At 43.1% G+C, this 13499-nt stretch overlaps 1 protein-coding gene across 2 annotated transcripts in view; it reads right to left on the reverse strand.

Annotated features, from left to right (window-relative positions):
- The window catches only part of LOC106591416 (A disintegrin and metalloproteinase with thrombospondin motifs 17), a 199407-nt gene that overhangs the window by 32308 nt on the left and 153600 nt on the right, over window positions 1-13499 (reverse strand). For both annotated transcript variants that reach the window (XM_082957904.1, XM_082957903.1), the window contains 2 exons: window positions 5486-5643; window positions 220-382 (listed from right to left, as the gene is read on the reverse strand). In XM_082957904.1, coding sequence (XP_082814030.1) covers window positions 220-382; window positions 5486-5643 — 321 coding nt within the window. The remainder of the gene's footprint in view (window positions 1-219; window positions 383-5485; window positions 5644-13499) is intronic.

Here is a 13499-nt window from a genome sequence, read left to right on the forward strand (position 1 = left end):
GGGACTTGGGGGGACTGAAGGGGGAGGGGGGAACTGAAGGGGGAGGGGTGTACTGGAGGGGGTTGGGGGGGACTGGAGGGGGAGGGGTGTACTGGAGGGGGTTGGGGGGGACTGGAGGGGGGAGGCTGAAAGTCACTATGCATGAACCCAAGGTCAACAGCTATCAGAAACCCTGCAAAGACTCTCCTTGTGATGTGTGTCAGTGTGTGTGAGTCATACCTCCTCCACACTGTACGTTGCAGTCTTGCCAGGAGCTGTGTGTCCAAAGGTAGAGGTGCTCTGGTGCTCTCTGCTCCTCACTGACATCATCACGTTCAGTTACGTTCAGAGACACTGTGTACTCATAGTGTATCCCGTAGGTCTGGTCATGAAACAACAGCACCTAGGGGAGAGGGAGTTATGTTTAGAAACACTGGCTTGTATTGTTCAGACACAATGTCCTGATAGTGTATAACATAGAGATGGGTTGAGAGACTGAGTCATGCTCAGAGACACAGAGTGAGTCAGTGAGTGAGTACTCACTCACTCACTCACTCACTCACTCACTCACTCACTCACTCACTCACTCACTCACTCACTCACTCACTCACTCACTCTGTGTCTGCTGAGTGAGTGAGTGAGTGAGTGAGTGAGTGAGTGAGTGAGTGAGTGAGTGAGTGAGTGAGTGAGTGAGTGAGTGAGTGAGTGAGTGAGTGAGTGAGTGAGTGAGTGAGTGAGTGAGTGAGGAGAGAGACAATATATAGACATCATATGACATTTGAAATGTCTTTATTACTTTTGTGAGTGTAATGTTTACTGTACATTTTTTTCACTTGCTTTGCCAATGTAAACATGTTTCCCATGCCAATAAAACCCCTTGAACTGAATTGAGAGAGAGGAAGGAAAGAGACTTAGTTTCTTTAATGAGCCATCCTCATGAACTTAAAAACACCTTATTACCCCCCCCCCCCCCCCCCCGTGAGCCCCCCTCCTAAACCCATAGCACCAAACCTTAGCACAACCACAATAAGAGTACAATGCACAATCCAGATCCACATTACAGATGTACATTTAACCCTCCCTCTCTAGCAGAACATACAGCCTCCCCCAAGCCCCCACTCATCCTGAAATACTTTGTAAAGGAAAGAGAGAGAGGTCCACCTCTACAAGGCAGCAATCCCAACTTTTGCCAGGACCCTGAAGGATGTCACCCTCAACCACAGCCCCAGAACCTCAAACAGGAGCAACAGGAGCAACAGAGCAACGGACACCCCGCCCAGACCATCAAGACACCATCCCAGACCTGCAAGACCCCCTCCCAAAGGACCTGCACCGAGAAAACTCCTATGGTAGGTACACCTACAGCTCATCCCTTGGCAGTAGTACTGTAGACTACTTTATCACTGACCTCAACCCAGAGTCTCTCAGAGCATTCACAGTCAGCCCACTAACATCCCTATCACATCACAGCAAAATCACAGTCTACTTGAACAGAGCAATACTCAATCATGAGGCATCAAAGCCAAAGGAAGATTGAAGGAAAGTAGTGTTGAAACCTACCAAAAAACAATTAGGCAACAACAAATTCAATCCCTTTTAGACAACTTCCTGGACAAAACATTTCACTGTAATAGTGAAGGTGTAAACTTGGCAGTAGAAAGCCTAAACAGTATATTTGACCTTTCAGCTTGCCTATCAAATCTCAAAATTTCAAGCAGACAACCTAGGAAAATTAACAACAATAACAAATGGTTTGATGAAGAATGCAAAACCCTAAGAAAGAAATTGAGAAACCTATCTAACCAAAAACATAGAGTCTATGCCTTCACTATGGTGAATCACTAAAACAATACAGAAATACACTACGGGGAAAGAAGGAACAGCACATCAGAAATCAGCTCAATGTAATTGAAGAATCCATAGACTCTAACCACTTCTGGGAAAATTGGAACACACTAAACAAACAACACAAAGAGTTATCTATCCAAAATGGAGATGTACCACTTCTCTAATCTTTTTGGCTCCATAACAAAGAACAAACAGCAAAAACATATACATGATCAATTACAAATATTAGAATCAGCTATTAAAGACTACCAGAACCCACTGGATTCTCCAATTACATTGAATGAACTACAGGACAATATACAGACAATATACAGAACACAAATTTCAATTGGCTATACTTAAACTCTTTAACATCATCCTCAGCTCTGGCATCTTCCCTAATATTTGGAATAACTACCGTGGGATATGCGTCAACAGCAACCTTGGGAAAATCCTCTGCATTATAATTAACAGCAGACTTGTACATTTCATCAGTGAAAACAACGTACTGAGCAAATGTCAAATTGGCTTTATACCAAATTACCCTATGACAGACCATGTATTCACCCTGCACACCCTAATTGACAAACAAACAAAAAACAAACCAAAACAAAGGCTTGTCATGCTTTGTTGATTTCAAAAAAGCTTTTGACTCAATTTGGCATGAGTCTGCTACAAACTGATGGAAAGCGGTGTTGGGGGAAAAACATAAGACATTATAAAATCCATGTCCACAAACTAAAGTGTGCAGTTAAAATTGGCAAAAAACTCTAATATTTCTTCCCACAGGGCCGTGGGGCGAGACAGGGATGTAGCTTGAGCCCCACCCTCTTCAACAGATATATTAATGAATTGGCGAGGGCACTAGAACAGTCTGCACAACCCGGCCTCACCCTACTTGAATCTGAAGTCAAATGTTTACTGTTGGCTGATGGTCTGGTGCTTCTGTCCCCAACCAAGGAGGGCCTACAGCAGCACCTAGATCTTCTGCACAGTTTCTGTCAGACCTGGGCACTGACAGTAAATCTCAGTAAGACAACAATAACGGCGTTCCAAAAAAGGTCCAGTTGCCAGGACCACAAATACAAATTCCATCTAGACACTGTTGCCCTGGAGCACACAAAAAACTATACCTACCTCGGCCTAAACATCAGCACCACAGGTAACTTCCACAAAGCTGTGAACGATCTGAGACAAGGCAAGAAGGGCATTCTATGCCATCAAAAGGAACATAACATTTCACATACCAATTAGGATCTGGCAAAAAATACTTGAATCAGTTATAGAACCCATTGCCCTTTATGGTTGTGAGGTCTGGGGTCCGCTCATCAACCAAGAATTCACAAAATGGGACAAACACCAAATTGAGACTGCATGCAGAAATCTGCAAAAACATCCTCTGTGTACGTAAAACACCAAATAATGCAAATAGAGAAAAAGTAGGCCGATACCCGCTAATTATCAAAATCCAGAAAAGAGACGTTAAATTCTACAACCACTTACAAGGAAGTGATTCCCAGACCTTCCAAAACAAAGCCATTACCTACAGAGAGATTAGCCTAGAGAAAAGTCCCCAAAGCAAGCTGGTCTTTGGTCTCTATTTACAAACAGACCTCACAGAGCCCCAGGACAGCAACAGAAACACAATTAGAACCAACCAAATCATGATAAAACCAAGAGATAATTACTTGACACATTGGAAATAATTAACAAAAAACTGGAATGCTATTTTGGCCCTCAACAGAGAATACACAGTGGTAGAATACATGACCACCGTGACCGACTGAAAATGAAGGAAAGCTTTGACTATGTACAGACTCAGTGAGCATGGCCTAGCAGAGGCCGCCATAGGCAGACCTGGCTCTCAAGAGAAGACAGGCTATGTGCACACTGCCCACAAAAATGAGGTGGAAACTGAGCTGCACTTCCTAACCTCCTGCCAAATGTATGACCATATTAGAGACACATATTTCCCTCAGATGACAGAGACCCACAAAGAATTCCAAAACAAATCAAATTTGATAAACTCCCATATCTATTGGGTGAAATACCACAGTATGCCATCGCAGCAGCAAGATTTGTGACCTGTTGCCACAAGAAAAGGGCAACCAGTGAAGAACAGACACCATTGTAAATACAATCCATTTATATTTATTTATTTTCCTTTTTGTACTTTATCTATTTGTACATCATTATAACAGTGTACATAGCCATAATATGACATTTGAAATGTGTCTATTCCTTTAAAACTTGTGAGTGTAAAGGTTATCGTTAATTTTCGATTGATTATTTCACTTTTGTTTATTATCTATTTCACTTGCTTTGGCAATGTAAACACATGTTTCCCATGCCAGTAAAGCCCTTAGAATTGAATCGAGAGAGAGACAGAGAGAGAGAGACTGAGAGAGAGAGAGAGAGAGAGAGAGAGAGAGAGAGAAAGAAACAGAGAGATGGAGGAGAGAGAATATAATCCCTGCCAGTGATGTAAAGATGTATGATCCAGTGGAGGCTGCTGAGGGAGGTCGGCTCATAATAATGGCTGGAACGGCGCGAATGGAATGCCATCAAAACATGTGTTTGGTGTATTCGATACCATTCAACCTATTCTGCTCCTGTCACGGTCGGTTGAATGGACGGACCAAGGCGCAGCGTGTGTTGAGTTCCACATCTTTATTTAAGTGAAACTTTCCAACAAAAACAATAAACAAGCAACGAAACGTAAAGTAACGTAGTGCTACCTGCACATACACAAACAATATCCCACAAAGTAGGTGGGAACAGGGAACCCTTAAGTATGATCCCCAATTAGAGACAACGAACATCAGTTGCCTCTAATTGGGAACCATACTAAGAGCACCAACATAGAAATGAAAAGACTAGAACACCCCCTAGTCACGCCCTGACCTACAACACCATAGAGAACCAAAGGTTCTCTATGGTCAGGGCGTGACAGCTCCAGCCATTTCCACGAGCCCGTCCTCCCCAATTAAGGTGCCACCAACCTCCTGTGGTATGATCTTAATTTGATCAGGAAATGTAAAACTTGTAGTGCATTTAAGGTTTAAAAGGGCATCTGAAGTTTAAACATTCCCACTTTGATATTTCAGACTTGATTTTCCCTTATCAAAAATGTATCAATCACTACAAATCATTTTATATAATCCACATAATAACTGACATTTCCTGTTGCTGCATGATTATTTCCCTACTGTAGCAAACTGGCTCAAATTAAGATATTACATCTGTTTCACATGATGCCTCCAGAGGGCCATTTGGGGCGGCAGGTAGCCTAGCAGTTAGAGTGTTGGACCAATAACCCAAAAGGTTGCTGGATCAAATCCCCAAACTGACAAGGTAAAAATCTGTCATTCTGCCCCTGAACAAGGCAGTTAACCCATTGTTCCCTGGTAGGCTGTCATTGTAAATAAGAATTTGTTCTTAACTGACTTGCCTAGTTAAATAAAGATTACATTTAAACTAACACCAACTTCCTCCCTTTGAAGCCCAATTTCCATGCTCTTTATCTCTTCCTCTCTCTCTGATCTCTGTCATGTGGAGTAGACTGAGGAGGGTAAATGCATCAGCTCAACATGCATTTGCATGATAGACACACACACACACACACACACTCATCCCCCAACACACACACACACCATCTCTCTCTACATGATAGGTTTACCATGAGGTACAGCGGGGTCTTGGTGGGTCCCTTGGCGGACATTTTCTCCCAGAGTCCTCTCCGGACGTAGCGCACTGTAGTGCCGGCAAGCTGGAACTCTCCAGGAAGCTCGATCTTCCAGTCGCTGTTGATGGACCTCTTGGTAGAGTCTTTCATTGCTGGAACAAGCAGGACGTAGAATTAATTTAAGAGGAAGTTCAGGACAACTTGATGTTAGATGGTTCCCTATCACTTGCCCCTATCACTTCCATTGAACGTAAGCATACCACAGTCTCCACCAACATGCCTAGACCTTTATAGCATTGTGCGCTCAAACTGTAAACGCAGGTTGCCGGGTTCAATTCCCACTCTGACTGTTCCCCTTAAATCTCTACCTTTATTCACACCCATAATTCAAACCATGTCTCTACCCTAAAATATATATATTTTTAATTTAAAGAGGAGCAAACAAACAATTAAAATGTAGCAGGCAGGCAAGGTGAACACACACTTCTCTTCACTTCTCTGAAAATGACTTTTGATGCCCAAATTGGCTGCTTTGGAAATAGCTGACCCCGGTCAGGGCGGTTTTACTTCTCGCAGTGCCTGAACCACAGGAAACAGCACAGCATCAGAGACCCAGTCGGTTCCAACTAAGAGAGTGTCCCTTGATGTGGAGACTGTGGAGGTTGTGAAGTCCAGCAAACAGACTACCTCACCGCATGTCCACGGTTATCCCCTGTGGACATGCGGTGCTTGACTTAAGGTTGTTGGGTAATGCATTAGAAAGAGAGCGAGGGTGGAGAGAGAGAGTGATAAAATAAAGAGAGAGAATAAAGAGATAGAGAATAAAGAGAGAGAGAGCGAGACAGAGAGACTGTTGGGGTGTACTGTAAGACACTCCATAAGAATTGAATGTTTGAGCCAGGTTTTTCCAAATGCATGTTGTTTTAATCAGTCTTTTGGAAGGACTCGACGACCAGAGAGAGCTCCAGAGAAATAAAAAAAACCTTGCACAGTGAATGGACTCTTTCTAAACACGTTTGTTTTACTGCATGTCTATGAACTTACAGATTTAGATGGAATTGAAAATAATTGAAACACTTTACTATAAAACTGACCAGGAACATAATATTAACTATATAGAAAAAAACTACTTCTGATCTTTCAAAATGTGTTTAACCACATTGTCAAATCAACTTAAATTAAAATGCATTAGAATATTAGCATCACTGCCTCATGGTCATCACTAGAATATTAGCATCACTGCCTCATGGTCATCATTAGAATATTAGCATCACTGTTCCATGGTCATCATTAGAATAATAGCATCACTGTTCCATGGTCATCATCAGAATATTAGCATCACTGTTCCATGGTCATCATTAGAATATTAGCATCACTGTTCCATGGTCATCATTAGAATATTAGCATCACTGTTCCATGGTCATCATCAGAATAATAGCATCACTGTTCCATGGTCATCATTAGAACATTAGCATCACTGTTCCATGGTCATCATTAGAATATTAGCGTCACTGTTCCATGGTCATCATTAGAATATTAGCATCACTGTTCCATGGTCATCATTAGAATATTAGCATCACTGTTCCATGGTCATCATTAGAATATTAGCATCACTGTTCCATGGTCATCATTAGAATATTAGCATCACTGTTCCATAGTCATCACTGTGTTGTTTACTAGCTCTACAAAAACATATATTCTCTTTTCCTTTTCAACACATTGTATTTCACAAGTGTCCCTTAGGTACAGACCGAGGATCAGCTTCTCCTCTCCCAATCTTAAGCTTAACCAGGGTAGAACTACCGCTTTCAAGCAGCGGGACTCTAACCCGGAAGCTTATAAGAAATCCCTCTATGCCCTCCGACGAACCATCCAACCGGGAAAGCGGCAACACAGGGCTAAGATCGAATCATACTACACCGGCTCCGACGCTCGTCAGAAGTGGCAGGGCTTGCAAACTATTACAGACTACAAAGGGAAGCACAGCTGAGAGCTGCCCAGTGACATGAGCCTACCAGATGAGCTAAATAACTTCAATGCTTGCTTCGAGGCAAGTAACACTGAAACATGCATGAGAGCATCAGCTGTTCCGGACGACTGTGTGATCATGCTCTCCGCAGCCGATGTGAGTAAGACCTTTAAACAGGTCAACATTCACAAGGCCGCAGAGCCAGGCGGATTACCAGGACGTGTACTCCGAGCATGCGTTGACCAACTGGCAAGTGTCTTCACTGACATTTTCAACCTCTCCCTGTCTGAGTCTGTAATACCAACATGTTTCAAGGAGACCACCATAGTCCCTGTGCCCAAGAACACTAAGGTAACCTGCCTAAATGACTACCGACCCGTAGCACTCATGTCTGTAGCCATGAAATGCTTTGAAAGGCTGGTCATGGCTCACATCAACACCATTATCCCAGAAACCCTAGACCCACTACAATTTGCATACCACACCAACAGATCCACAGATGATGCAATCTCTATTGCACTCCACACTGCCCTTTCCCAACTGGACAAAAGGAAAACCTACGTGAGAATGCTATTCATTGACTACAGCTCAGCGTTCAACACCATAGTGACCTCAAGGCTCAAAACTAAGCTAAGGATCCTAGGACTAAACACATCCCTCTGCAACTGGATCCTTGACTTCCTGATGGGCCGCCCCCAGGTGGTAAGGGTAGGTAACAACACATCCACCACGCTGATCCTCAACACGGGGGCCCCTCAGGGGTGCGTGCTCAGTCCCCTCCTGTACTCCCTTTTCACTCATGACTGCATGGCCAGGCGCGACTCCAACACCATCATTAAGTTTGCTGATGACAACAGTGGTAGGCCTGATCACCAAAAACGATGAGACAGCCCATAGGGAGGTCAGAGACCTGACCATGTGGTGCTAGGACAACAACCTCTTCCTCAACGTGATCAAGATGAAGGAGATGATTGTGGACTACAGGGAAAGGAGGACAGAGCACGCCCCCATTCTCATCGACGAGCCTGTAGTGGAGCAGGTTGAGAGATTCTAGTTCCTTGGCATTCACATCACCAACAAACTATCATGGTCCAAGCACACCAAGACAGTCGTGAAGACGGCATGACAAAAGCTATTCCAGCTCAGGAGACTGAAAAGATTTGGCATGGGTCCTCAGATCCTCAAAAGGTTTTACAGCTGCACCATTGAGAGCATCCTGATGGGTTGCATCACTGTCTGGTATGGCAACTGCTCGGCCTCCAACCGCAAGGCACTACAGAGGGTAGTGCATATGGCCCAGTACATCACCGGGGCCAAGCTTCCTGCCATCCAGGACCTCTATACCAGGCGGTGTCAGAGGAAGGCCCTAAAAATTGTCAAAGGCTCCAGTCTCCCTAGTCATAGACTGCTCTCTCTGCTACCGCACGGCAAGCGGTACCGGAGCGCCAAGTCTATGTCCAAGAGGCTTCTAAACAGCCTCTACCCCCAAGCCATAAGACTCCTGAACAGCTAATCAAATGACTACCCAGACTATTTGCATTGCCCCCCCTTCTATGCTACTGCTACTCTCTGTTATTATCTATGCATAGTCACTTTAATAACTCTACCTACATCCTAAACTGACCCAAGATCAGCGACTTGGGAAACTTTACCATATAAAACGTGGTGGAGACATACATCACACTGTACAAAAGGAAGTAGTGTTGGAGTGTTTCTTTAGATCACCAGATGTGTTTTCAAAGGGAGTGGCTAGCCTTTCAGTCTCTACTCCCTCCCTTCCCTCCCTCCCTCCCTCCATCCCTCCCTACTTCCCTTCCTCTCTTCCCCATCCCTCTCCTAATCTCCTCTCCTCCCTCCATCCCTCAACTCCCTCCTATCACTAGAGAGGATCCCAGCCTGTCCTATCATTACACACAGAACTAGAATTGGACGCCACCGATGTCTCAAGTCCCCAGTGTACCCTTCCTGTTGACAAAGCACTTAACAGTTAGAAAAATGTTTAATAGCTGTTGTCAGAACACTCAAAAGGAAATCGCAAGAGTGAAGTGTTCAAACACTTTACAAGCGGCTGACAAATAAGTGTGTTTATGGGCTTTCAAATTTCCCTGCAGAGTCGACAGAGAACAAAACATGCTAGACAGTGCAGAATGTTTTATCACTGGCTGAAGACTGTATGGGGCAGCCAAACTCAACTGGCAGACGGTGGTCCGGATCCAGACCCAGTAAAGGGTCAATACGGACCGAACAACATAGCATTTACAGTAGTTATATACAAGTCAATCAATTATTTTTTTTAACAGCTTTCAAGAATTACCCGGGCGCCACGGCCTCTCTAACTCGGCAACCTCTCTTCCTCTCACTCTCAAAGCAACCCCCACCTCTACTAGCGCCCTGTCTAATCCAATCACGTGGTTAAATGCAAGAGCCAATGTCTTACTCAATCACATCAATGCAAATATCCTCCACAACACCTCAGAACAAGCAGGCAGAAAGAAACAGAAATATTTCACGGAGGTTCAACTGTTAATATCACAGATAGAAGGAGCTTAGTTACCAGTATCTTTGTTAATATGGCTTGTTCAAAAAAAATTCAGTTGACGGCGATTCTCCTCACAACCAGAACAAAACAAATGTGCCTGATATGCTGCAAGTCCGCAGCCCTCATGAAAAGTGGCAATGTTAAGCGTCATTACACCAAGCATAGTAATATAGATCAGTCTTATCCTCTGAACACGGAGGTGAGAAAAAACAAGATTAAACAACTCAAATCCCAATATGAGACAAAAAGTCAATTTCAATTCCCTGAAAGCCCAACAACGTGCAACGGAGCTTTCACTGAGGATAGCTTGGGTTTAGGGAAAACACTGACGCTGAGATGGTAAAAGAATGCATGTGTGAAGTTGCTGACACCTTGTTTGCAGGTAAACAATAAAGATGACCGGTACCCCCTGTATATAGCCTTGTTATTGTTATGTTATTGTGTTACTTTTATTTTTTACTTCAGTTTATTTGGTTAATATTTTATTAACTCTTCTTGAACTGCACTGTTGGTTAAGGGCTTGTAAGTAACCATTTAACGCTAAGGTCTACACTTGTTGTATTCGGCATGACAAATAAAGTTTGATTTGATTTGATTCCACAGCAATGAGGAGAAATGAAATATTAGCTGAAGATTTGACTTCACAACTTGATGAGGTCATTCAGAATGCACCAAGCATTTCATTAGCTGTGGATGATTCAACAGATAACACTGATAATGGCCTGCTTCTGTTGTTTGTCAGGTTTTATTATGAAACAAAGACGGAATTCTGGGATGAGCTGTTGGGCTTAACAAATCTAGAAGCAGACAAACGGGGAGAGGATGTCAAAGGGATGCTGACCAAAAGGGGGAGAGATCTGAAGTCAGTGGTCTTCATCACCACAGATGGAGCTCCAGCCATAACAGGAAGAGGAGGGGACTGGTTACAGTTTGAAAGAGGACCACCCTGTCCTGACATCAAATGATCCATCAATCTGTCCTGTGTGCCAGTCTGGGATAAGAGTATTCTGAGGTCATGACAACGATGATGAAGCTGATCAAGAACACCGCCTGCTACGAGGCTTTCTGACAGAGGCTAATGCCAGCTTTGATGATTTACAATGTCAGATGGCTCAGTGAAGGCAGGGTTTTGGAATGCTTCTGGGCCATTCAGGAGGAAATCAAAGCTTTCTTATCAGAGCAAAAGAGTGACAAGGCAACTCAGTTTTCTGATGACGAGAAGAGGACAGTAGCAGTAGCATTTTTGACAGACATGACACCTCAATCAACTGAATGTTAAGCTGCAGGACAACACAGTGTGTGATATGATAGCAGTAGTCTGAGCTTTACAGAAGAAATTGGAGCTTTTCAAGAAGGATCTTCAGGGAGAACTTGTCCACTTCCCCAATCTTCTGGTGCAAACGCAGGGAGACAAAGATGTTCCCTACCATGTCGATTTCATCCAGAAGCTGATGGAGAACCTCAAAGCTAGCTTTGATGACTTTTTTATATTTTTATTTAACTCAGCAAGTCAGTTAAGAACAAATTCTCATGTAAAATGACGGCCTACCAAAAGGCAAAAGGCCTCCTGCGGGGACGGAGGCCTGGGATTTCACTGTTGGAAGAGAATCGCTTGCTGGTCATCCAGAACCATCTTAGTCACAAAAAGTTGTCAGAGGAAGCTAAACAGATCTTCAGACGGGTAGATGTTGTCAGAGGAAGCTAAACAGATCTTCATCACTGCAAATGGAGTTGATTGAGCTGCAAGAAAATGTGGCTTTGTGACCCTGTCTTACTTTCTGGGGAAAGATGGAAAGATGGTGCCTGCAGCTGATGTCCCTGTTCTCAAGAAACTACAACTAGACATCCTGACCATGTTTGGCTCCACATACAGCTGTGAATCAGCCTTCTCCACAATGAACTTTATTCAAAACAAATATCGCTCCAGGCTCACCAATGGACACCTGCACCAGTGTCTCAACAGTTCCTCTCACACCATTTGTGCCAAAGTTCAAAGCATTTTCAAGAGACAGAAAGTGTAATTTCTCTCATTGATGCAAGGTCCACAGTGACTTACACATGAATATTGCATGGATCACAGTGACTTACACCTGAATATTGCATGGCCCACAGTGACTTATTCATTAATATTGCATGACCAACAGTGACTTATACATTAATATTGCATGGCCCACAGTGACTTATCCGTTAATATTACATGGCCCACAGTGACTTATACATTAATATTGCATGGCCCACAGTGACTTATACATTAATATTACATGGCCCACAGTGACTTATACATTAATATTGCATGGCCCACAGTGACTTATACATTAATATTGCATGGCCCACAGTGACTTATACATTAATATTGCATGGCCCACAGTGACTTATACATTAATATTACATGGCCCACAGTGACTTATACATTAATATTGCATGGCCCACAGTGACTTTCTGCGCTTTCAGATTGTGTTTTTTAACTCTCCTTTGTTCTCCAGAAAACATGCACTTAATTTAATTGAGATATTATTGAATAATTCAAGGTCCATGTACAAAGGTTTCATTTGTCTCATTTACAGTTTTTGACAATCGCTAGGACCCATTTCTGAATACTTAGATCACTTTTTCAAAACTTTTCACACAGTGAACACAACAGCAGTCTATGTGGGCTAAACTGTGGATCATTTTTCATTGCTTTGGCACAAAATGCATTCAATGACTACATCTTACAAATTTCATGAATTATTTTCTCACTCAGACACAACCACCACCAAAACTCTATGTTCCTACAGGACAATTTGCACATGTTTACATACTCTTTTCAAAACTGTTAAACTGAAGTTCAAAACCTAACATAACACAAAATTGAATAAGACAGCAATGTGCTACATTTCTACAGTAATACCGTATTGAAATATATTCCAAATCTAAAAAATTAAATACTATCAAAACAATTAGACCAACCACAGCTGATTCCCATTGTAGCTGAACACCTGCCCAGGTGTTAGTCTTTCAATTACATTACCATCTATACAAAAGGGGACAGTTTAGGAATAATGCTGTACTGTAATGTAAACATGGACCCAGCCAGAGATAGAGAAGTGGCTGACAGAGGAAGAAGAGTGGCTGGGAGAGGGAGAGGAGTACGTACGCATGGTGGAAGAAGACTGAGAGGAATATCAAGAGCTGTAGTCTCAGATGAAATTGATCATGTAATAAATCATGGTCTATCAATGATAGAGGCTGGTCTGAGAGTGCAGCCAAATCTGCAACGCTCAACAGTGGCATCTATTGTGAGAAATGTCCGGCAAAACAACAGGTAAGATGTGCATTCTGCAAGGGCATCTGACTGAACTGCACATTACAGAAGTAAATTGAGCAAAGCCTCCAAACCCACTTGTGTGTAATTGTTTTTGTATTTCTGCTTATGACCCCACGGTTACCTCCCACAGGCAGGAGAGGTAGGATTTTCACTGCTGTGCAGGAAACTGCAATCGTTGATATGGTCATCAGAA

Source organism: Salmo salar, chromosome 11, assembly GCF_965601325.2.
Source record: "Salmo salar chromosome 11, fSalSal1, whole genome shotgun sequence".
Classification (NCBI taxonomy): Eukaryota; Metazoa; Chordata; class Actinopteri; order Salmoniformes; family Salmonidae; genus Salmo; species Salmo salar.